Below are 26,965 nucleotides of genomic sequence, written 5' to 3' on the forward strand. Positions count from 1 at the left end.
AAACAAAGTCAAAACTATAGAAATCATTTTTTTTTCCAATATGAAACTTGTGTTTAGGTCTCCAGGCCATTAACTACTGTTATAGAATGTGGGAAAGTCTTTTAACCACACTGATCAACTAAATAGGCTTTGTTCACAGCCCTTAGCATTGAGTTAAAGCAAGTACTTGTTACTCACTGTTGTTTTTTCCACATTTGCAGACAATATTTATCTTGTACATTTTCAAAATCAGCTAGAAGACTTCACGAATAACTCCTTTTTATAGGAGCAGATCTCCCCATCTCAGTCCCCTGATGCTGACCTTTTGTAACTTGGGATGGATGCACATCTCGGCCCCAAGACATGACTCACGTTCCTCCTGTGATCCACTTACCTCAAAGACCGTGGTGATTTCCCTGAGCATGGCTGAAAATGTCGGACATGGAACAGGCACATAGCTCAAACACAAAAGGTCTGGGCCAGGACATAAACCTTTCCAATCCCCGTCTTTGGCACGTTCAGTGCCCGTTCTCCCTCCTCAATGCCTAGTGTTAGCTATTGTCCGTTCTCTTTTTCTCCCATCTTGAGAAGAGTCAGTAGCTCATTTCCTGACACCACTGGCCAGGTAAGCTGAACCCTGAGGAAGCAGAGTTTGGACCACCTTAGCTTATGGGAGCAGTTGCCTAATAAAATTCACCCACTCCATATGAAGCAGTATATGGCAAACAGGAGTAAATGCCCAGGGATCTCTGTGAGCCAGCATTTATTATCCAATTGCCTCCATCTCCCATTTTCCATCACACAGCCTGAACACACTACCAGCTGGCAGCAGCTACCACAGACACTTTAAAATCACCTTTCCTGCAGAAACCTTTCAAGGAAGGCAAGCAGTTGTAATTTTTTAAGATGATTTGGAAGTTTAATTAGGAGTAGGAGATAAAGGCAATCATCTTGCAAAACGTGAGGGCTGGTCTTCTACAATTTCACAGGCTTCTCTAAGCATTTTGAAAAACTCCTTTGTGATTTTCTAGAGGCTGTTACTTAAAGAGACCTTTACCAGAAAGTAGAGTAACTCCAGAAACATGTAAGGTTGCGGTAAGGAACCAAAATCAACCAAACAAAACCCACTATGCCACTGCAGCCTTTACTCCAAAGCAACCTAGCCAGGGTGAACACACTAACACTTGTGTTTACACGTGCAATTCTGGAAGTCCAACTCTTTAGCACAGACTGTCATACAGCCTCTCAAGCCACTCATCTCAAAACATGAGACTCATCTAATAAAGTGACTGATTTAATTAACTCTCTTCTACCAGATTATTTAGAACCTACCAGATTATTTTTGAATCTCTGTAACTCTGGAGACAGGGGCTGGTATCTCCTCATAGACAGTGGTGGAAGAGCTGTATTTCCAAACAATAGAAACAAAGAAAACAAACAGCCCCACTTGAGGACTAGAGGCTAAAGAAATCTTAAAGATACTCAGTTACTGTAATTCAGTTCATATCAACCATATATGCAACTATCTTAATAATCAGAAGAGTTCTAAAGCTTCTGGTACATATTTCATACTATACTGTGAAGGGTCCAAGGCAAGCAGGGCGCACAGCTCCAGCACACTCCCTCCAAAAGCCTGCCCCTGAAAACAGCCTCTCCTCATCAAAAGAATCTCATTTTGGAAACTAATCAGGCCTAGAGCTCTCTACAATTCAGACACAACCTTGCATTCTGGCATTACACAAAGCAGCTCACTGTTGGGGTTGACTGAATTAAATAGAATTAACTAGTTTTGTTATTACTATGAACCTGACAGTCTTTTGCTACTGTGAAATTCCATACGGTATGGCTTCACCTTATAAGCACTCTTAAACAACACTAGATAAATATAATTTGTACTTAATTGAGTTTTTCATCTGTTAAACAGCCATAAAATATGGTGCTCTCACAAGCACCTTTTTTTTTTTGGTAAGAAGGGTAAACAAGCACTCTATTAAAGCATTATAAACATTCAAGATGATCTGATCACTCCCTCCTATTCTGTTTCATCACATTGCTGTAAATCTCCCATTTTCACAGCAGGTGAAAAAAAATCCCAGAATCAGCCACAAATTTAGAAATCTGTCAGTCTGCATACATGTGATTAATTTGTCTGCAATACACTACAACATCCCACTTCTCTTTCCTCAAATCTCTAAGTATATTTTTCTACAGCCTTTAAATGTACTGATGTAGATTTTCCAGTTAAAAGAGAATAAATTTTGACAACGGAGCTAAAGTTATCTGCAGAAACCTGTAGAGTAAAACACCTGCCAGCATTAGAATCATAGAATGGCAGGGTTGGAAGGGACCTTTAGAAATCATTTAGTCCAACCCCTCCTGCAGAAGCAGGTCTACTAATTTAATGATATCCTCCACAGAGCTAGGATGGCCTTGTCTCAGGAATCTGTCCTGCACAGCTGTGCATTTTTAGCCCATATATTTCACTGGAACCATCACAAGCCTTGTGCACTGACTCTGAACTGCACACATACAGGAAGACAGACATTTATCCATATTTTCCACCAATCCAAAGTAATGCGCCTGCGAACAAGTCAGTTTATTGCAAGAAAAGGTACTTTCACTTAAGATCAAGAGAGGATTCTAATCTCAAGCAAGACAAATCAATTTCACAAACTTAATTAACACAATGCAAATAAATGCTTCACATTATAGACATTTAGATTTTCTTTAAACCTTTTTATTTAGAGATTTTTCTGGTAAGGAGATATACCATAGGAAAGCAATTTCACTGGCAGTGAGGTATGTATATACTCTACCAAAATACTCCTCTTGTTTTAACTGCTTTTAACTTTATTTACATATAAAGAAAATATCAATGCATATCCTTGGCTTAACTACAGTATCTGTTACCCTACGTGAGTAAAATGAAACAGTAACTTGCATACAAAATTGATTTGTAGAGGAATCTGATTTGATTTAAACAAAAAAAAAAATCATGTTCTGAAGACAGTTTAAATGAACAAACACAATTCATCATGACCAAGACACCTGCACCATATTTCCATCCTCACAGCACATTTATTTCAGTAATTCTGTAAGTAGGTCCTTAGCATGAGCATAGTGTTACAGTTTTCATACATATAATCACATCCAAAACAAGCTCTAAAATTTAAGTTGTAAACATTCTCTTCATATGTAGAAACATTTCAATCTGTGTTTGAATTTGCTAAAATGATCAATCTTTTAAACAGAATTATAAATGAAAGACTACTCTAACCGTGTAGTGAGCAATGCTTATTAGTACATTTCTACAGTGTTAAATAAAATAGTAGAGAGGCAAACTTCTGTAAGCAAGTCAGACTTTAAGTAAATCATCATAAAGAAACAAACTTAACAAAAAGATGCTCTGTAATAAAGAAAGTTGGATTGAATCTACTGATACAAAAACAAAAGGGTAAATACCATCTTTGTTGACAAGTAGGAGGTAGCATGGATGCACCACTTTATTGTCAGTGAGAAATGCAACTGAAGTAAAGAATATTTCCTTACCACAAATTTCCAGTATTATGTACATATTTATCTTAGAAATTTGTTTAAACAAGTTTCCCTCCACTTTTTAGTACAAAAAGCCTCATGTGATTTAAAAAAAACACTTACACACCTAGATAGAATAGTACTAATTGCCCTATTTGAATGAAACAGTCTCTTGAACTATGAAGTAACATGATATTTAATGCCCTAAGTTGAGTAAATTGTATTAGCAGTTCTTGGTATTATACAAAACACTACATACATACAAACAAAATAGAATAATATCTTATTTTACTATGTAATTCTTTTTGGAATAAACAGAGCCTTGATTTGGGTAACACTGAAGAGAACGTGGTTTCTTTTGTTTTATTAAAATCTGTCTTAAGTACCCATGTGCAACAATTTAGAAATGGCTGCCATACATGTAATGGTCTGGTACTGATAGTGAACACAGTAACTGACAAAAACATAATAAACCTTAAAAACACATCTTCCACCCTATATAAAATATAAAGACTACTTACTGTAACTGTTAGGTATTCAATTTGTTTTGATGTTACCGGAATCCACTTCCTCTAGTTTTGTCTTTAGCATTTATAAACATAATTTAGTGTAGGAATTTATCTTAAAAAAATGACAAAGTATTTCAAATTTACATCCAATTAAAATTTAAAATTTCTCATTGTTCTATGATGCTGCTTCTGCCATCAGTAAAGAAAATGAAGTTTCAGTAATGGAAGCAGGCTTTTTAAGAAGTGATGTGACTTCAACCATGCCAGCTCCAGTCCGTGGAAGATTTGCGTTGACGATGTGTCGCTGCAAGTGCTTTATCCAGTCTTCTTGAACAGACAAAGGTCCTCGAAAGACCAGACCACAAAACCTATGCAAACATTAGAATTATTCCATCAAGATACAACCAGCTCTACTGAAACATTAGAAAGCACAAGTCGTAACTTTTTAGAAGTTTGTTTCTGTGTATTTTTAGCTGAAAACCTTAGGAACTGAGTTCATTTACAGTAACTGTGAGCATACCCCCCCCTGCAGTTTATACAACTTGCACTCAATATTTTAACACTAGCAATAACAATCTGTTGTTCTTATGCAAGATATTTTTCAGGAGGTTTGAATATTATTCGACCAATAAGACTTTAGCTAGAGGAACAGTTGGCAACTTAATACCTGAGAATGACTGATTCAAGTCCTCTTCTTCAAATTAATGAAAAAAGGCAACTGCTCCTCCCTTCTTAATATTCAATTTAATCAGAAACATGTTTATAGTATAAAACTTCAAAACTCCTTATGACGAAAGTCAGCAAGCTCTTAAGAATGTATTCTTGCAATTAAAATAACCCTGTGTACCTGCATCTGAGTATGTAAACTTCATCAGCACTATGAGGTAATGGCAGCATTTTTTTCTTGCTTCCAGATCTTGACCTTGACTTCTTTTGCTTACAGTCTAAAGCTAAGAAGAGAGAAATTTCCATATGTGAATGTGATACTTCAACGAGTGTTAAGCAGAGACATTTAGTAAACATCCCCTATAGCAGTAATGAGAAGACATCTACCTCCCTGTTATCCTACACTGAAGTATACTGTAAATGCAAAACAACTACAGTATGCTCTGAGAAATTTATTGGCAAAACACATTAAGATTTTGTTTTTATCACAGTGCTTGCTCTTTAAAAGACTAGAAAACTGACATTCAGTATTAAACTGTTGTTTTAGTATCAGCAAGCACCTCCTAGCCAAGTGCAGAATTGTACAGAAGCAAAAATGGAAATTCCCTTTCATGCATAAAACGCTGTCAAAGCCTTGGAACTTGTACTGCAGTTCAAAACTACATGATGATACTACTTATGATGTAGTTCACTGTAAGACCACTCGTGTTCAGCCAAGTTACAACTTCACAAAGCTGCAGCTTTCAGCTAATACAATCAAGAACGTCTAGTTTCAGTGCAACACCTGCCATTTGTTTTCAATATAAAGCAAAAGCATGTTCTTTTATTCAGATAATTTCAAACTAAGCTTCCCCCTCACTGAATTCTAATGCAACTAAGAAAAATTATGTATTAACCCCATGGCAGTGGGAGCTGGTATTAGGATAACCAACAGGGATGGCAAGGCCACTTTTTAAGTTCAATCTAAGCATTCAAAACTACGTGTTAAAATAATGTGTGTGAACAACAAAACACATAGCAAATGCATTCAGTTAGCATTGAGGTCTGTACCTCCCAATAAATAGATGTAGTAGGAATCTGTTACAAAACCTGGAGATCCTAAGAAGCAGTCAAAGTTGAGGGATGAAGGGATTAAACTGAGTTAATATTGTTACAATGAAAACAGCTGCTAAACCTAAAAAACCCCAAGAAGTTTTGGACTGCCTGAACTGAGGAGTTCTAGCTACACTGTACTCCAAAATACAAGACACTGATACCAAACCTCCACAGAAACCTGAAAGGCGGTAGTGAGTGGTATTCTTGATACCAGAAAGGCATAAATAATACTGTGCTACTGAAACATCAGTAAAATAGTAATAATAAAGTTGCACTTGTCTAAACTTCGACTCCTGTAATATAAAACAGAAGAACAAATCTTCAGTGTGCTGAAGTGTAAGACATCATCTGGTGAGGCAAACCATGCTGATTTTGAAGAACACACAATCTTGAGTGCATCCTTCATTTTTCTTATGTCCTTCATATAAGCATCTCTCAAGCTTTTACCCTGTAGCCAGACTTTTAACTTGTAGACACACCAGACATCTCCCAGTTGCATCCCCAGATTTAAAGCCTCCTAGAGTATCTAGGAAAATTAGGATGAATTTTTGGAGGTTTGAAGGCACCAGAGAACTAATCAAACAAGTAGAAGGCAGACACAAACCTAAAGAAGACTTTCTCTCAGAACCTGGGTCAAGTCATCATTAGGAAGATGAGGCTCAACAGCATTTTTTCTGATAGCAACAATGAAAGCAGTCTGGATATAAAGGCAGTAACTTGAGGTGGCAAGGGAGAGAGACTGAAATGGCCAAGATAACTTCTGGAAAAGTGAACAGGCAAGGGTTTCTTAATGCTTTATGCTCTCATCAAAACTGTATTCTTCATATAATTGGGAAGAAAAAAAAGCTAACTATCTTTTGGGCTACAGGAACTACCAAGCAGTATAAATATTTGACATACCACAACATCAGTAACAACATCATCAGAAATGTAAGCAGAGAAAATATTGAAACCCAGACGTCCGTTCTCTGAAGAGAACTATTTGCAAGAGGGGCAACTTGATCTGAAGCAGTTATCGAAGCAAAAGCTTTGCCCTTCCCATTTTTGCAGTGTCATAGGAAGGAGGGAAAAAGAAGTCAGTGTTATCCAAATGCAAACACATCCATGAATTACATTTGATGTCAGTTAGTTGATGTCAGTTGATATAAGCAATCAAAAAACAAAAAGCAGTAGTCAACAGGCTCCATCAAGAGAAGCCTACATGCATTTGAAACAAGAACTACCTTATTTCCCTCATGGTAGCAAACTTAAGACATTCATTCCTGTCAAGAAATTTGATTCAACACACATACATCCCAAGCATTTTAGCTTTCACTTTCTTACTAGACCTGAATTCATTGTCTGCAACAGTTCCTGAAAGCTAATGGTTTCATAGGTGTGTAACCTTCAAAGAAAAAAACCTTCTGAACTACTGTGCAACCAAATAGACACCAACACAGACACTGTCACAGTGTACATGGAGAGACAGTTTCTACTTCCTTGAAAGCTACGTTTTTCAAGAACAAGGAGAAAACAAGGAAAACAAAAGAATGGGCATCTTCTCTGAGCCACTTCTGACAGAGGTTCTAGATAAAGAAATCACAAAACTAGGAACAGAAAATATCACAGCAAAAGGTATCAAGAAAAAATATTCAGATCATTCAATGCATTCTGCAGTAACTTGGCTAAGACTGGAAACAGATTTGCCCAAGCAAGAAGCTGTTACAAAAACATAGAAAATAAAAAAACCCCTAAGTCTGTGTTCTGCAAAGGGCTGGTTTTGTTCCCTTTGTCTTTTGACCTAATGCACGTCCTCCTTCACATTCTAGGGGCACAAAACAGCACATTCTGAAGTTACTCCAATGAAGCAGAAAGTCAGTGGACAAAGAATAGTATCTGTGTAAAGCTGACTGAAAATGGTAATTCCAGCACCAGTTACCAGAGACATGGACCAGCGTCACATTATTGAAATTTTTGTCTAGCCTGAGAGTAATAAGTTTAAATAAAGACACATGACCACACTTAAGTATTCTGTTGATATGATGTTTACCTGTGCTTGCAAGCATTAAGTCACACAATTGTCTCCCCCACAAGAAAGCATGGCCACATTCTGACCAAAACTCAAGTTATTGTTCTTCCAATGCCTTTACTGCAACAAAGCATGACCTTCTCAGAAAGTATGTTTTTAGCACTTTCAGGAAGAGAACAAGGATAATTTGCCTCTAGTAAGCTGCAAGAAAATTGCCAGAGGCAGGAACTACCTACCATCAAGGCCTACTTTGTGTCTACAACAGCTCCCAAACTACCATCATTTTCCATAGAGACCCCATTCTTTTTGGAAAAGGCCTCCGTCCTTCAAGTTTGGCCACCTGGTATTTCCTAGTTGCTATTCCAAAACCTTTTTGTAAACAACCAGTTACAACACGTCATACTCTGATACAGTATGACAGAGAAAAAACCCATTTAAAGAAAAGCCAGACTTTGGAGGAATACCCTTGAGGCAAGCCAACTTCAGAGCGTGATATTTAGAAAAACCTATGCTAGGTAAAAAGAGTGCATATAAAAACCTTCTTTGCCTCTGTGACTGCTTCTTAATAAAGGCTACAAGCAGATGGAGTCAGGAGGCTAAGATGACATGAATTAGAGAAGTCACAATTAGAGGTCCTTCACGTCATGACATTTTGTCTGAGGTTCAAAGTTAGAGTGCTAATTTGCATCCTCTGCTTCTTGATGTTCCCCAACATGGAACGCTTCTACTTTCAGGAAGCCTGAAGCTGGGATTTATTCAGACTTCATTACTTTTTTCACAGTGTATGTGAGCTCACAAAAGTCAAATAATTGTATGCAAAACTGGATCTAATAACCATTTAAAAACACTGAAAATTAAAAACCAAAAGAATGACCCTTCCTATTTATACACTATGTTTTCCAAATTGAATCAATTGCTACCTCTCCTCATCATTACCACACACTAAAATGCATTACAAAAATCCCTCCAGTGATTTTTTTCCCCTGAAAGATTTTACAAAATACTAAAAAGCAGCTCATCCTGGCAGCTGATCAGTAACAACACAGAATAAAGACACACACAGCCAGTGGATCTCAAGATTTCTGCTGTAGTTGAATATGCTTCTATAGTAAACTTGCTGAAGCTACAATATTGACAAAGTAGTATTAGAAATTATTTGGAAGCAGAGTGGCTGCATGAACTGCTACCTCAGTCATACCGCTGGCTCAAAGGCCAAGCTCCTTGCTCTGTTATTTTATTGTTCTCTCCCAAACTTCTGAAAAAGCAGTCTCCAACTACAGAAGCAAAGACCAAAGAAGAGAGTGGTGATTCCCAGAAGATGACAGCCAGTGAAGAGACTGAGTGTGGGAAAAACAGTCAACAAAGAGAAGATGTAAAAAGCCAGGGTGCAGGAGAGTATCAAGAGATTGTGAAGGGGAAGAGGCCTAGAGAGAAGAAAAGGAAGGATGATGGATATACAACTGTACCAAGCGAGATGCATCTTGAAGATTTTGCATAGGTCCATCCAACGTTTTAAAGACAATCAGAAGAAAGAAGCATGTTTGCCACATGCTCTGAGAAACACTCATGTGTTGCTACTCATCAGATTGGGTATAAAAGGAAATTAGCATCTACTCAAGATGCACGATTAAATCATTACATGGACTGTATAACAAAACAACAAGTTCCAGTCAGACACTTGAATATCATCATACAAGCACTAATAAAAAAGCAAGTAACTATCCAAATGAACCTAGGCAGGCATGTGCTATACAGTGGATCCATACTGCATAGGCATAGGTACAAATTCAGTTTAATAAGCCCTAATCTTGAACAGGTAACAGCCTAGGAAGTTTTACTTCCAGAAGTTTTTTCTTGAGTCCATTCTCAAAATTCACTGTTATGCTTAACTATGGCTACTACACTGCTAAAACTGTCAAGCTGCACTTGAAAAAAACCTAGGGTAAGACTTAATTGAAGAAGCAGGGCATCGACTCGAAAAGCAATATGATAATAGTTATCATCAAAAACATGTGCAGATAAACTGAAAAACTGAGCAGAAGAGTAAGCTAATGCAGCAGTAGGAAAGGCCTCACTTTGGTGACATGCAGAGATTACTGTATTTCTTTCACTAAGTAGTAATGCCTAGATAGCTCCCCTAACAACTGTCAAATAAAAGAATTACAGCATTTATGTTTACATGATTATTTAATTACAGCAAGAAACTAAGACAAATATTCAACCCATGTGCTTTCTTTTTGGTAGTTATGTTTACTTTAGAAGATATAAGAAAGGCCTTATGAAAACAGAAGGAGGAATCTATAATAAATGTATCCTCATTGTCCTCATATAGGTTCCAAGCTGAAGTCATCTAGAAATTACTCTCATCTCTATCCATTTTTTTCAGTGAAATCTTGCCTTAAAATCTTTCTTTTCACAAAACTTACAATATAAAGTGGAATATCAAATAAAACCACCACATAAAATCATATTTTCTGGTGTACAAGCCTTGCACTGGGTTTGCTCAAATGGAAAGTCAAAGAGCAAAGCTTCCAAACTTCATAGAGTTACAACAGTTTTAATGGTAATGACTAAGTTAACATAAATACACATTGACTGCATAATGTTACAGCTAGAATGTAATCCTAAGTCAATGGTTTCAGTGAAAGGCATGGATAAAGATCCATGTTACAGGCTATTTATCTTGTCTCAGCTCCAGCCTCTGATGGCATAAGATTTTAAAAATAGTTTTGATCCTAACCTTTTCTGTTAAGCTGTTTCTAAACTCATTTTGTTTCTAACCCAATTTTCAACAAACTTCTAGGTCTAATGAACGACTCAGGAGTTTTCTTTCAGTTCTCTGAAAGAAAACGGCAACTGTTATGCTAAGTATGCTACTACTTCATCAGCAAAACACATTTCTTAAAGAAAACAAAAAAGAAATCCCTGAAAGCACTGTAACAAGATACTTTCACTTTTCCCATTTAACAAAAGGCAAGCTGAGGAGCAAGGAGCTCCAAGATCCAATCTCTGTGTACTCTCTTGTTTGACACAGTGTCTCCTCCACTGAATTACTGTTAAGATTTCAATGTGCAATTTAAATATATAGCTATTGAAAACAAATTTTTCAGCAGTGGTTATATAAGCAAGGAAACTTACCACAGGGCTAATATCAAATCACAGCAGTGGTAAATGAAGTCCATGATCATCATCTTTCTACTGAGCAATAAGAAAACTTTCAGAATCACTAACTAAAGGCATACACTTCCACACGTTGGGTATTACTGCATCTGCTGCCTTCCTTCTAAATCTACTTTGTTACAGTAAATTTAGACTGTAGTGGATTTAGCCTGCAGCTGCAGGCTCAGTTTGTAAAATTAATTCTTTCAGCTTTCTGTAGAGAAAGCCTGAAACTCAGTTTCATTCTTGGTATCTGCAAATAATTGTATCTGCAGATAAAAACAAAAGATCATGCATTCTTCCAAAGCATATGTCAAAGTCTGTGCTTGTTGACACAGAAAACGGATGGTTGCCCTTTTTTATTACTGAATATACCAGACTTTCTATCCCCAAATTTTCCTCACTATAACTTCATCTCCGCTACTCAATTTGCTGTTGATCACACAAAGTCCCACTAATCTTAGTAATAATCCAAATAAGGTCAGAAATGCCTACAGTCAAGTAAACTTTAGGTCTCCGAAAATGAGTCAAAATATGGGATATTACAGGAATTTCAAAATGAAGTAAGTTTTAATATAAAGCATTGCTAGCAGTGCCAAATGCTGTACTACACTCATCCCATGTCAGTTCAGGTAGTTTTTGGGTTGTGAGCCAAATAAAAAATGAAACCAACTACATACAGTATGTTGCTAGAAATACAGAAACTGTAAAATTACTTGCTTTTCCTATTTTATCTACAGTATTCTTGGTAATTGTATATACAAGATTGTAAAAAATAACGTGTTGGTTCGTTGTGTGTGGTTGGGGGTTTTTTCCCTCTAATTTTTGAGATACTTTCAAACAGTTCATTAGAAGGCCAGCTAGCTGGTTTGGAAGTTGTAATTGTAGGAGAACCAATTTTAAGTGACCATCTCTTAGTTTTGCTTACATACCTTAAGTGTTGGATCCAAAATAAATGAGTAAGAATGAAAATCAGACATGAGAGTGGACAACAGCAACATACCTTTTCTTACAAGTTGCTGAAGTTTTATGGTAAATAAATTGTTTACCAGCAGAAGCTTCAAAATAATTTTGAATTAACATATGCTTTTGTCCAGTCTGATGAGGAAAATGTATCATAGACAGACTTGCTTTTACATCTGTAACAAAACATACCTGTCCCAGTCAAAAGTCCAGCACTCTTCTTTCGTGCATAAGCGCGTAAGTGGTTGGACAGGCTAACAGCACTTGTAAACGTCGTATTGCAATGCACACACGTTCTAAGCTTCACAGGCATACCTATCATTCAAAAGAAAACTATAATCCAGTTCTCTCTTCAAAAAATGAAATTCTCAAAGCGTTGTAAAAAGTTTTCTGCAATAAAGATCGTTTAAAATATATTCACTGCATTGACGCAATTGTTCAGTATATTAGAAGGATCCAAGTTAACCGTTAGTAGTTTTCCATGTAGTGCTCTAAGCCAAACCATGTTATTTGAAATAGAAAAGAAAGGAAGCAACTTGAGCCCATTAAGCTACTCTGCATTTAATACCTACTATCAAATTCCTACAAACCTCCACATTAAAAAAATTCTAATCCCAAAATACAATCCTGCAATTTGAACAGCACAATTCTGTTGAGAACTTTCAGAGCTTGTAACATTTCCAATAAAGAAAATTTTTAAAAGTCTAGTTGACAAAGCAGTAATTAGAAGTGTTTTACCCATATGACTGAAGAGCTCAATACTAAATTAGGCTGCTGTTGAAGGCTTGGAGAAAAAGGCAGTAAAACACACCACTGAGCTGCTGTTAGACAAAACATTTTGTTCAGTGCATGTTACGTTCATTACTTTAGATGCACAATTGGTAATGAAAGTTAATGATTTAAAGGGTTTTTTTCCTAAAATCTTTGTGCTAAATAAATGTTCAACAAAGCAACATGCTATTTATCACAGGAAAACAGTGAAACAATACTGAACTCCTCACTTACCAGACAAAGAAACCATTATAACTTATCCCCTGGCTCAACTGCACCATAATGTTTCTCCCTTCATTTTACCAAAGATATATTGTTTTGGTCAACTAATATTTCAAGCTCTCTACTAATGAATTATTAGAAGAGTAAGTAAAAAAAAGCTAGAACTACTCAGCTGGAAAGCCTCTGTTTGTGGGAAAGAAAGAATCCTATTCTCCAGCAGCCCACAGAAGACATGCTGTTTTTTTCAGGCAAGTTACAGAAGAAGAACACTTGGTTGCTAAAAACCTTTTTAAAAACTATAACCAGAATTAGAAATAGTTGCCTTTTTCTGTAAAACAGAAGAATTTCAACTTGATGTTAAATATTTTCTTATTAACTCAACTGGCACAGTGCGTTAGTTGCCAAATTCTGTTGCCTCAGCCATTCGTAACTGTTAGTACTATGCAAGCATATGTTTATTTTTACCTGGTTGCTCATCACAACCAAACAGGTGCTACCTAGTATTCAGTAGTAAATACTAAACAGAAAGCAATACATAGTGTCAGGTTTGGCAAGCTATTGCTTTAGCATTGTTTTTCAAATCATTAAGCCTGTCAAACGATACAGTTCCTTTATGAAGCAATCTCCTGTCTTAAAGGACAACCACAGATGTCCAGAAGACATTAAACGTAACTCTGTTCCACCTCTGTCATTTTAGAAAGCCACTTTTGTTAAGAAATTAAATGCCACACTTTTGTAGTCCCCTAAAAGAACGTCTGACTACACTGGATTGTTGTTTGGATTGGTTTAAAGGAAGACAAGAATACAGGTGAAAAAGTACCAGGCACTGCCAGTTTTATCAACCTGCACTGGGTAATAGCAAGAAAAACAACTGAACCAAAAAAAGTCAGGGGTATAAAAACAAGATCCTGATCCTCAATCTAAGGAATCCTGCAGCATTATAAGGTAGTGTCCAAACAAGAAACAGGCAAATGCAAGCTCTACATACATATTAAATGGGATGTGGTAAGAATTGCCCAAGACTAGAAATAACAGTTACATGACAAGTAGGTTAAAAACATCACTCTAAAAACCTGCTCTATTAGTACACAGAGTATCTAGGAAGTTGATTATAGAATTGTTTCGTTGGCATAATTCACTCTGGAGGGGCAGTCTCTGCCCGTATTGGTCGAGGGGCTGTGCATTGGAAACCTGCTGGCTACAACCCTATTCCAACAAAGCTTGAACCAGCACAGGTCTTCACTCAGGACAGACAGGCCCCAAGCAAGCATCAGTTTGTCACAGCAGATGCAATTTTGAAACAAACAAGAATTAATCTATGTTGTAAGAATATATTTGCCTAAACCCATCAGAATTAGTTGACAGTGATCCACCAATTCAGAATATTGGGTATCAACAGTTCTGTTAGTTTGAGCAAATGTTACTCCGTATGAACCTCTAAGATTTAAGTAGCTCCCAAAACAGCTGTTTTAACACCCAGAAACAGGGTTTACAAACCCAAACATTTCAGAACTGTTAGTCTACCAAACACACATGGACACTTCAACTTGTTATTGCAGGATGTGTCTTCTTGCTTACTGAGGCTCATTTTGGTCCACTCTGAATTTGTATGCCCAGTCATATGCAGAACAGAAACTATATTTCATGTAAAAACCCCTCAGTGCTGCTGATGGATTTTTTTCACTTTAGGAAAAAAGGAGTCATAAAAATTTGCTGTGCTACCTCTCAAAGTCAGTATCCTCTGGAAATGAAACAGGAATTAAGTGAACAGACTCCCAAATAAAACACTCTGCACTTGTACATTTTCTATGCATTAAAGGATTCTTTGGAAATGTTGTCAAGACAGCTAGAAACATCTTCTTACCTGACTGCATAGTCAAGTCCATTTTTTGTGGCTGATACATCAATGGACTGTCTTCATTTAATGGAAGAACGCATTTCTGAACAAACCTCTTTCTTGCAGTTTGATTATGAATCTTTTGAGAAGAAATATGAGGACTCCTTTCTTCTCCTAACCTCTTATTTTTCAGGAGTTCTATCAGTGTAAGTGACTGATTTTTTTTTTCATCACGTAGTACTGCTTTTGTTTCATCACATTCATTCAGGAAACTCAGCCCTTCTTCCTCCGATGCAGACACCGATGTATCTTCAGTCTTTAGGCCATTATGGTATGCTTCAAGAGGTATAACATTCTGAGATAAAAAGTCATCACTCGATGCAAATTTCTGAGCAACAAACGGTCTGGGAATAATGCGGCGACTGTTCAAAGCCTTTAGGATTTTTTCATACTTCTCTTCATTTTGCATCATCTCATTCAGAACACAGATTGGAGACTTGTGTGCATCCCACTTGGTTTTGCCAAGCCTCTTCAGGTGTCCTCGCACATGATTAGACAATCCAATTTTAGTATCGAACCAGCCTCCACAAAGCTGACATGTATGCTCAGAGGAAGTTTCAGATTTCTCAATTGCTACAAAGAAAAGAATTACCATGCTTTTTGACAATTATATCCAGTTAAACGTTACAACAGCAAATCACAAGGACAAGAAGAGAGGCTTTACAACTAGACAAAAGCAAGTCTTGTTCAGTGTTCAGTAAATCCCTTTGTCCCCTTTACTTTACACCCAAACTGAAAATAAGCCAAACCTTACCTTTTCTAACACGTTTAACAGGAGTTCCTGTTCCAGTTCGTTTAAAATGTTGCATTTTGTCACTTGTTGCTATCTGTTCTGGCGAAACAACATGACGGGCTTCATAGCTCAGTCCAGCTCTGTGAAGATGTCCTCTGACATGATTGGACAACCCAACACCTGTTTCAAAGGTTGCTGGACAGTACGGACAGGACTTCTTTTCAAGTGACAAATCAGTCCAATGGAAAACTGAATTATGCTTTGGCAATGCTGATCCTACGTTTTCCAAATTATGAGGATCATGTAAATCATGCAGGAAGCTACTACCTTCAGCATCTTCGTAATACTCAAAATAAAAGCCATCATTCTGCTCGTAACTAAGTGAAGATTTATCACCGGCTTCATGATCTTCCATTTTACCTTTGAATATGGGGAATAGGTTTACATGCTCCTGATTAATATCACTGTAAGATTCATCCTCCACAGACTGTGTAGTGTAATCACATATTTCAACATTATCCCATGAACTTTCATCCTCCGTTTCATAGCTGTCTTTTTTTTCAGCAGAGTTAAGTTTCTGTAAAACAACAACAGTCATTTTATGCAGAAAATCTGGATAGCAATCCAAATCATCTCCTGTAACTGAGCCTTCCCTCTCGGATTCTTTAACCACTCTTTTTACAGCTACATGCCTACCATCTTTACAGCCTTCTGCCCCTTTGCAATCAAGATTATTTGAATCTGTGACAAAACAATTATTACAGGGACTACTTGATGAAGAAAACAAACGTAAAGAACTGACAGAGTGGGACTCTTCCTTTTTTAAATGCAAAAGGTAAGAGTCATTAGATTTATTTTTAATCACTCTGTAGTTTTCACGTTTGTGTCTAGACAAATAATTACCACTTGTTTTGCCACTAGCTTTCTGCTTTGCTGCTGATTGGAAACATTTAGGTTTCTGGCCAATGCTACTTCTAATCAAAAAGGTCTTGTTTGTAGAATTTAGATTGCACACACTTACAGATGACTGTGAAACGCTTTTCCGAGCCTTCTGTATCCTGTAGGGTCTCTTGTGAAGTTTGGAGAAGTTACTGGACTGTGAAGCAGAGCCAAACGATCTTTTCACATCCTGTTTTAAAACGGAGTTCTTTGGAAAAGTAGAAGAATGTTTGATCAACTGTTTTGTCCTGCTACCAAAATCTAAAGATTCTTCTATTATGCTGCCTTTTCTTTTATCTAGTCTAAGATGGCCACCAAAGGGATCAATGCATGATGCTGGGTGCAAATATTCCATGTGTTTTTTTAAAATGCTTCTAGCTGAAGTAGTAAACGGACACATCTTACACATGTACGTCGACTTTTTTGAGGATCCTAAATACGGATCCTTCAAGGATGCCTTTTTCTGTGTTTTCCTCTGGGACATGTCGCTACCAATAACTGAACACTTTACTACTGCTCCATGAGCAATCCCTCGATGGCATTCGAGTTCATTTTCTGTCACAGCCATGAAATTGCATTCCTCACAGCAATAGTATCTTTTATCTTTTTCATGGGTCTTTGCATGCTGCACAAACGTTTTGGGACAATTGGTACCAAATACACACTGTGGGCACTGTAACCGTGCACTCCTACCCTCATCCTGAAGTTCTTTCAACTCACGGATTTCTTCCATTAGTTTCTGCCTTCTTTCCTGGTGAATTATCATATGTTTAAGAAGTGAATTACGATCTCGAAATGTCCTTCCACATTCCCTACAAGCATGGGGCCTGGGGACATTGCGATATCGGAAATGACTGTTCCCATCTAAATGGTACATCATATGCCTATGCAGATGTTTCTTCTCCCTAAAATTCACATTGCACTTTGTACAGGGATAAAACGATGGTTCATCAGTACTGAAAGTAGATGGCGATTCAGAATCATTCTGTTCACATTTACTTTTTAAAGTACTGGAAAGGAAAGTGCTAGTGTGAACAGGAGAAGTATCTTCTGCACAGTTACTAGTGGGACTATAAATGAGCTGCTGGATAGCATCAACAGCTTCTAGCTCTTCATCTGTGGATTCAGGCTTTACTTTACTCAATGAGTATTTCTGTGGTTCTACTATTTGTAGCTCATCGTTCTGCTCTAAGAAGTCAACATTTAATAGTTTTGATTTCCTAGGAATACAACTGGCATCACCAAAACAGTCTTCAGTGTAGCGTGTTATTTTACTAACATCCATTTTCCTTTTTCGCTTCTTCTCTAAGCCTACTTTACAGTGAACGGGAGACTTCTCTATTGTCTCTTCATTTGTCATAAGAAACTGTATAAACTCTTTCTGTGGATCCCAGCTGGGATCACATCCCGATCTGAAATCACCTGTACCTGAGGAAATGCCTGTTAACGTATCAACACAATCATCTTTCACTAGTAAATTTTTGTCATCCTCACAAACTTCTACTTGGCCTACTAAAGTGCTATCTACACTATTTCCTACTGATTTTTGTGAATCACAACCAATTGAAGCAGAGGTAGGTAGATTTTTAATGGAATGAGTCAGGTTCTTAGCATGTGCTACATCAGGTAACAAAAATAAAACTTGGTGCTGATTTGATTTCTGTGTTGTATTCTTGGCAGGCAGCTGAAGATCATGAACCACTGTCAAAGTTGAGCAGGAATCTGTGTGATGACCTACAGGCTGTCCAGCAGTTAACGAAACACTGCCTTTATTCATAATGGAAGTCTTAGTTGAGGTGGAGTGTGAAACTGGTCCATTAACAGCAGTTCCTCTAGACAAGATAAAGTTTTTGCTAGAAACAGCAGGAGCACCAATAAATAGAGAAGTCTGGCCTCCACTTAAGGCTTTTTCAGATCTGTCCCTTGATAGCTCCTCAGGGAGAGTCAACGTATCGTTCTGAAATGATGTGTCACTCTCCTGTGGCTTAGGAATGCCACTTTCTTCCTCAGATATGAAATTATCATCACATAGGATTTCTTCTTCTTCTTTAGCACCAGTGACTTCACTATTTATCTCTAAACCATCCATATTGCTGGTCTGTCCATTAAGCACATTTATACTAAAAATAAACAAGAAAACAATCAGGCAATCACAGAAACAAATAATGGTAATTTTTGTTTAGTTTTCTTCAGGATGATCCTTCTTCACATTGAAATCTAAAAATGTCTTTTGAACTTGTTAAAAATGTATCTATTACTTAGTATATTCAAGACACATATAATTATTTGTAAATGCTTTTTGGCTATATGAATATTGCTATGTATTAATAACTATACAGTAAACTAGTCACTGCCCAGTATCCCATTTCATAAAAGCCTGAACACCTAAATCTAAGTACTATGAAGGAAATGAGATTATCCAAACTATGCAAATACATTCCATATATATATATTAACATAGACACAGAGTTTAACTTCAGTTGTTTTCTAGAAGTAAAACAAGTCAGGAGTGAAGGCTACTCAGACACCTGCCAGTAATTTTAATGATTTAAAAAAAACCCCAAACAAACAAAAAACACACAACTTCCCTTTATCACCTACACAAACTGTCTTCGTGTATCTCACGGTAGCACTTTTTTCAAAGTCCTTGTAGACAACTGACCTGATGCTACACAGAAGTCTGCCGAAGTATTTACTTTGGTATTAAAGGAGAAAACACAACTAAACTGATTCTGAACATTTTCTTATTGATAGATCATAATAAAGGACCAAATTCACTGAAGAAATTAAATGTCTCCCCATTCGCTTCTTACAAAAGGACTCTCCTTGCTTTAAAGTAAATCAATCAGATGCTGCTTATAAGGCCAGTTTAAATGATAAGCAAATAAAATAGAATCTTCTCAAAGATGGAAAACCTCCCACAATTAGGGGGAAATATTTAATTAGGATTCAGCCACCAGAGTAAATCACCATGTTGAATCCAGAACATGCAATAACAGTATTTACTAGTACAGAGAACATACTTATTCCCTATGGGAGGCCTTGCATACATAAATTTGTCTTTCTACAAGGGACTTTCATTCATACACAAAATCATCTATTCAGTACTTAGTGAGCACAAAGAAGTTGCCTACACATGAAAATCAGCATACAATAAACAGGAGTGTGAACTTAAGTCTGTGCAGGCATTTACCTCTTGTATGGGTCCTCAGAGTGCAGCAAGAATAATGCATTAAAACATCCATCTAGGAGCTGGAAGCATCTATTTATATTTTACAGAACTCATGTATTTTACCCTTAAAGAGTACTACTTGCTTTCATCTTTTGGGGGATTTGATTTTTGCCATGACATACTTAGTTTCAGTTACTAATTAACATTTTGAATAGAGTTCAGTTAAAAGCAGTCACTACCTAAACTCTTTGAATTAAGATGTTATAACTCACAACTAGTATCCATGGCTCCCTGCAATGGTCCTTCATTGAAATCAAGGAAGACCACTCCTTACATCCTTTTTACCTAAGGAGAGAAAAGAACCTGGTTAAATGACACTTTCATCCTTATACGTCAAACACTAGAATGAGTCCAGCATTTCTGTTACTTTTTCAATTCAACATTATGACAGCTATCCATACAACTCAAAGCTAGCTTATAACCTCATGGAAATCCTCTGTTGTGCTTGTTTTGTTTTAAATTGGCAAACAGTCGAATCAAATACTTCAACCTCTTATAAGTTTGTAACAAACAAGCCTTAATTTAACATGGCATTTACTATTTGAAGATAAATGTAACCATATTTCGAGTAGAAATAACAGGGAAAAAAAACCCATTAAAAATTGTTTCCTTTGCTACTAGCCAGTTTAGAAATAACAGACGTGCATGTCAGACACATGTTTAAAGTATATGAAATACTTTACTGTTTATCTATAACATACCTTCATGCAAATGTGATTGTGCATACTAGACATCCTAGTTTCTCATCTTCCCATTTCTTTGCTGTTTTGAGATTGGTTATTTCCCACCATAATAAAGACTTCCAATAAGATCACATTCAAAGCTATCACCCTAAAACGGTGATAATATACCACCCAGCAGGAGTCTTTACATCACCTACACAAGTCAGAAAGGGGCAATGCAAATACGCACTAAGAATCCTTAATGCAAAAGTCAATTAAGAGAAGTGAAACTTCTAAGGATGTGTAACAGCTCCAACTATTTTACAATTAAATACTGTAAGCTTCATATAGTATCAGGCAGTAGAGTATAAAAATGCTTGCAACAGTTTAGAAGAAATTTAGTAAGCCCACTTTGCCTAAAAGACGTGTTTTCTTCCTCATTTCATTACTGCAGAGGTAGAAAAACTTACTCTCAGTCAATTTGAAAGCCTGTATTAGCTTTTCTCAACAGGAAGCAATGTTGCTAACGAAGTGGTAAATTCAGCGTTAATGAGTGGCTTCACTGTTACCACCTCTGAGGTAAAACCTTCCATATTCCAACTTCCACCCATCTGTTCTGGTGTGAGGGGTTCAGAGCACGAACAGACGCTTCCCATTTAAAGCAACTTCATCGGTACCCCCTGAACAGCGGGGAGGCAAACTGAGAATATTGTGCCTGCTTGGAGACTGCAATCCTCATTATCAGAATGGCTCCTGAACGTTTTTCACAGGTTTACATGATGAAGACAAAACCACGTTGCTCTACATACAAAATCATACTGACTAATATTAGTGTTAAAGCTCAAGTTAAAAAGGTGGCTAGGCCACCATATGATCACCTTGAAACTGAGACTCTCTTCAGAGTTATGAAGAATACCTAGAACACTGCATTGTGCAATCTTGTAAGAGACTCCTTTCCATATTGTTTATTTATGGAGATTGTGAACTATTCCATATGGATCTGATTAGATGTCTACTATGGTAATACAGCTGTCCCTACAGATTTCAGTCTTTGAATCGGCCTGAAACACTTACTGTATCAATAATATCACTGTTACATTTTAATAATTTTCTGCTAATTATCACTTTTCCCCCAGCTATCAGGGTGGTACAATTCAGTATTTGATGTGCAGGACAGTAAGAGGAATTTAGCAGTTTTTACAGCGTGGTATTAAAGAGAACATGAAAAATATCAATTACAGGATTTGAGAGTCTTGCAACGCCATTGAGCCAAGATACAATACTTCATTTACCTTATCTACTTTTTTAAGTATAAATTTATGCAATAATAATGCTGGGTGCAACACACCACATGTAAGAAAACATGCCACATAATGCCACCATTTCTGAGGAAACATTATCATGTAACTCACAGCATTCAGGAAGCATAATACCCAAAATGAAACACTACCTCATCTGAATACTCAGGGGAAAAAAAATAGAAAAATCAATCCTTGTAACAACTAAGGTGTAGCCAAGGCTATGCAATACTCTCTGCATGTTTCCATCACAGTTTAAAAGTTATCTTCCACACTTCCCATCAGAAATAGAAATTTATTATTTGTGTCAAAACATATAGTCATTAATACTTATTATATTTGAAAAACTAAACATTGAGATCAGCCTTCAAATTACCCGCAGTGCTTGTTTTATCCTCTACCAGGGCAAGCTCAATGCATTTGAGGTAACTTCTATTTACGCACATAGTGCAAGATACCTAGGAGATATATGTGTAAAAATAGCACGCAAGTGCACCCAATTCTAGGCTCAAACACACTTCATCTAAAAGGCTAGGCCAAACTCAGTTAAGTTATTCCAGTTAAGCCTAGAACAACTGTAGTGCAGTTAGCATTATTCCTGGTTTACATTATATGCTATTTATTATATAGAAATTATATTCAGAAGCAGAAAAGAACCAATTATTTAGCTAAGCCACATTCTACTCCTATTTAAAGACATACTTTAAAATGTACATACTTATTAATATGGTTTTTCTTCATGATATTGGTTTTAAAAATCATGAGTTCTGCAGATATGAGTGCCTGTGGCCAGAGTCTAAGCACTGAAAAAGTTTAAGGTCAGATCTATCTTCAAGCTGACAGATCATAATTTAAATGCCTTAAGATAATCTTACTGTCTCAAAAATCTTGAACATCAGTATTTTTGCAAACTATCAGCACTTGCTATAACACCCATACTACACTACATCTTGAGGTTACTACAGAAGAAATGAGGTGATAATTGCATATTAACATAATTATTCGGTAATCCCTCTGAGCAAGCTTCCTAGGTCACTCAGTAATTCAGATTAGATGCAACCTTCCTGTCATCAGATCTATGCTGTCCACTTTCTGTTCATTAATAATTCTTTTTGATAGGAACGTACTTAATTCCATTGTTCTATGTACATTATTAATTGTATTTATTACCAGCAGGTTTAGAACATTTCCAAGTTCTTATTTCACAATGACAAGCGTTGCTATGTAATAGGGTCACACACCAAATTAAGAGTACTGCCTTCATGCAATGCTAGTTCATTAAAGCTTACACTCCAGTGCTAAGTGTACTATGCTGTTGCCTACTAGCAGCTGCAGTTAGAGATTTGTCACTTTGCTACAAAATCCATGTTATTTCATGAGGTTTACAATAGACTTGAAAGCCTACTGGAGCTGAAAAATTAAGATGAAAGAATTGGTGTGAGTTTGTGAAAACCATGAAGTGCTTTTATGTGCTTTGATACCAACTATCTTATTAAATTCATAAATATAAGCCAATGAACTAAAAGCACAGAGCAACTATTAAGTGGCACAAAAACTTAGAAGCCATCTCCTAAATGGACTCAATTTAATCAGTCTAGTTAAAGTAACTAAAGTAGTACAGTGTCTTTCAGTAGTGAAAGTGATGTAATGAAAGCAAAAACATACTTGTCCTGCCCCTAAGTGACTCAAGTCAAATTCTTTAAGCAGACATATGAATAACCAGGACATTGAAGGGACTGCTCAAATATCCAAGAGACAGGAAAGGTGTTGCAGGTTTGCACTGTTCCCGTTCAGATTTTTCTTCCAAGTACGTGGAGAAAACTAACAAAACCCATCATTTTATCCACAAGCATTCCTGTAATAAAGCTTTCTCAAATTATAGATTATATTAAAGACGATAGAACCAATGTCAAATACTTTTACCCAACAAACAGCAAACCTGTGAGACCTGAAGTACGTCATGGCACAGTATTGAGCTATCTGCTTCCATTTTGCCCCATTATGCAGTCTATTCCTTTAACAACTTAATCACAGAAAACATCAAGCATGAAGCTCCCATCAAATGTGAAATGTTTAGGAACCTTTGGAAAATGAAGGTTTGTACAAAGTAAAAATGGAACTAGTACTGCACTAGCATAAACCAGTCACATCTTGGGGAACAAAAATCAAGTTATTTAGAGGATAACTGCACAGTATTTTTGCCTCTTTATACAGTAATGTACCCAGTTAACATCTCCTGAGTTTTGGGTGTTACCTACCAATATGAATATCCCAATTCAGTAAAAAAAAAATCACACTACCATGATAATTAAAAGAATACCTATTACTTATTTTCCACTTCATTTCTTCTTGAAAAGCTATCCAACCTCAACCTTCAGATAGAAACAGAAACCCAATGCCTGGCAACCAGAGGACGATTCAGTGACTTGCTTTCCTCAAACTTTCATTGGAGTTTGCAAATTAAGTTGTTGAAAACACATTCCTTTCTGCAGAGCTGACACGCTGACTACTTGTAGACAGCTTTACTTAGCTTTGAAATCTACAAATTCACCTGAACATTTCTGGATTTTTTTTAAAACCTCTGTAATGAAGAGTAATCTTGTTTAATACATACAACATCATAAATACTTCCCCCCCATACCTACTTTATAAACATACTGTTATTAGTATAATTACAGCACGAGGATTTCCACTGACAACTAGTTATCCTCAGTTCAGATCTGCAGCTGTTCAGATGAAAACGCAAACATCAGAAAACTCGCACAACCAGACTCCCATATTTTTTTCAAGGCAGCAAGAAAAATAACTGATATAACACTTCAGAAGCTGTATTATGCCCAAATAAACAAACACAAAGTTATTGCTGTTCTGTTGTTATACTGTTGATTCACTGAGTTGTCAAATATCTGTGGAAAAAGTTGACTGGAAAGAAACTCTGAGTAGCCATCACAAAAAAGCAGCATTTCTTTTCAGTAAGATTATACTCAGGAACATCAAACCTGAAGCATATTTCTTCCAAAAGTTTATTTACCTAAAACTTTCTTTCCAATGAAACAATTTATTCAAAAAAAAGGTTTTCCTAAAAATGTTCAAAATTCAGAAACTTGACTTCTGGTCTGAAATGTTTGAGAGCGATATTTTAACAATGCACGTGTGAAAGGAAAACTACACAACTGATGGATGACCACCTTGCAATTCAGAAGGCATTAAAAGAAAATATCATTACTGCCACCGACCATTCTTAAGCTCACTTCCCTAATATTGATTTGCTTGGGAAAATAAACCAGTTTATCACAATGGGGTGCATCATGCTAAAATTCAATACTGAAATCAATAAAATAAATGACAATACAATTTAAGTGTCACCAGAAGCAGATGAATTACTTTGAAAAATACTCTTCTATTTGTGCTAATGCAGCAGTTCAAGTTAGTTTCTTTGGAAGAAATTTTCAAAGTGAATTAGAATCATAGAATGGTAGAGTTGGAAGGGACCTTTAGAGATCATCTAGTCCAACCTCTCTGCAGAAGCAGGTTCATTTCTAGAAGTACAAGAAACCAAGACTTTGAATCTGGTAACTTAAGAACACATTGTCTGGCAATTCCACAGACTTCCATAACTCCCCTCTGCACTCAACAACCCTACTCATAGGGGACAAGCAAGTATTTAAGTCTCCACATTCCTGCAGCTCTTTGTCTAGTTTGGATTTGCAGCAGTATGATCTAGTTTGAATTGCAACGTCACTAGTTTCTACTAAAGACAAAAACTGCAGTCAAATATTGACTTTTCCTAAGTGCAGACATACATGGCAATGACTAGTAGCATTCCAGTGAAAAACACATTAGTCTCAAAAATAGAGACTTAATGCTCTGTGATAATATACACTACTTGTTTCCAAAATCGGTCTCCTAGGTAATTTGCATGCACAGTTAAATTTTTTTCCTTTATGTCAATCTCACATGCTCTCAGCATTTTTCTCTCCAAAGAAACAAAATGTTTGAGAAAACACTTTTAATCTCTTTCATAACCATTACCTGTGTTTTTTCAGTCAAATGTATTAAACTTCAAGTATGGTACCAAATATTGCTCTTATCTAAATGACACAATTAATAGTTTATTTTTTTTAATCATTGGATTAGTGCTGGATCCCCGGGTCAATACTGGGTCCAATACCATTCAACATTTTTACTAATGATGTGCATGACCTGCTTCTGCAGGGGGGTTGGACTAGATGATCTCTAAAGGTCCCTTCCAACCCTACCATTCTATGAGTCTATAATTCTATGACAGAGCAGAAGGTACCCTCAGCAAGTTCACTGATGCTACAAGACTGGCTGATACACCAGCAGGTTGTGCTACCACCTGGATGGAGCACAACAGGCTGGAAAAATGGGCTGAGAGACCTTGTGAAGTTCAACAAGGAAAGTACAAACTGTTCTGCACCATGAATAAGCCCATGCACCAGTACATGTCAGAATGCAGCTTTGCACAGAAGTACCTGGAGGTCCTGTACGACAGAAGTTGAACAGAAGCCAGCACTGTGCTCCTGTGTCAAATACAGCCAACAGTATCCCAATCTGTGTTAGGAGTGTGGACAGCATGCTGAGGGAGGTGATCCTTCTCCTCTATCCAGCACTAGTAAGGCTATATTTGGAGTAGTGTGTCCAGTTCTGGGTTGCCCAGTCCAAGAAAAATAGGGAGGGTTGCACAGAGCCCAGCAAAGGGTGACAAAGATAATTAAGAGACTGGAGCATCTTATATGAGGAAATGTTGGTAACAGCCTTCTCTCCAGTTTGGAGAAGAGAAGGTTCAGTAGGATCTCATGAATATGTACAAACTGCTGAAGAGTGGGTATGAAAAGATGGAGTCAAGACTCTTTCCAGTGGTATTTAGCAATAGCACAAGAAGCAATGGGTACAAACTAAAACACATGAGTTTCCATCTGAGAACAAGGAAAGCTTTTTTACTGGGAGAATGATTCACACAGGTTGGTCAGAGATGTTGTGGAGCCTTCCTCCTTGGTGACATTCAAAAACTGTCCAGATATGGTGCTGGGCAAGCTGCTCTAGATGACTCTGCTTAAGGCAAACAAGATCTATACAAGTCCCTTCCAACCTCAACTATGGGATTCTGTTTTAGTACATTTTGACACACAGTATTCTGATTCTTGCCTACTTTACTCCTGGAGTACTTCATATGCTGAGACTATCCACTTTAGTCTTTCATTTCAAAACACCAGCAGCATAGGAACAAGAGTATTTTAATTTTTTTACAAAACAGTTTCCAACCACTAACTGAAG

At 36.9% G+C, this 26,965-nt stretch overlaps 1 protein-coding gene across 14 annotated transcripts in view; it reads right to left on the reverse strand.

Annotated features, from left to right (window-relative positions):
- Window positions 1-3,445: 3,445 nt before the first annotated feature.
- The window catches only part of ZNF644 (zinc finger protein 644), a 73,935-nt gene continuing 50,415 nt past the window's right edge, over window positions 3,446-26,965 (reverse strand). For 9 of the 14 annotated variants that reach the window (XM_062003213.1, XM_062003216.1, XM_062003208.1 and 6 more), the window contains 7 exons: window positions 19,920-19,992; window positions 16,558-18,595; window positions 15,558-16,113; window positions 14,771-15,376; window positions 12,106-12,228; window positions 4,870-4,972; window positions 3,446-4,390 (listed from right to left, as the gene is read on the reverse strand). In XM_062003213.1, coding sequence (XP_061859197.1) covers window positions 4,198-4,390; window positions 4,870-4,972; window positions 12,106-12,228; window positions 14,771-15,376; window positions 15,558-16,113; window positions 16,558-18,564 — 3,588 coding nt within the window. In that variant the 5' untranslated portion in view covers window positions 18,565-18,595; window positions 19,920-19,992 and the 3' untranslated portion in view covers window positions 3,446-4,197. Of the gene's footprint in view, window positions 4,391-4,869; window positions 4,973-10,929; window positions 10,990-12,105; window positions 12,229-14,770; window positions 15,377-15,557; window positions 16,114-16,557; window positions 18,596-19,919; window positions 19,993-26,965 lie in introns of those variants that run through there. The other 5 variants (XM_062003217.1, XM_062003219.1, XM_062003222.1 and 2 more) reach the window with 4 other exon arrangements.

This window comes from Colius striatus, chromosome 10 (assembly GCF_028858725.1).
Source record: "Colius striatus isolate bColStr4 chromosome 10, bColStr4.1.hap1, whole genome shotgun sequence".
Classification (NCBI taxonomy): domain Eukaryota; kingdom Metazoa; phylum Chordata; class Aves; order Coliiformes; family Coliidae; genus Colius; species Colius striatus.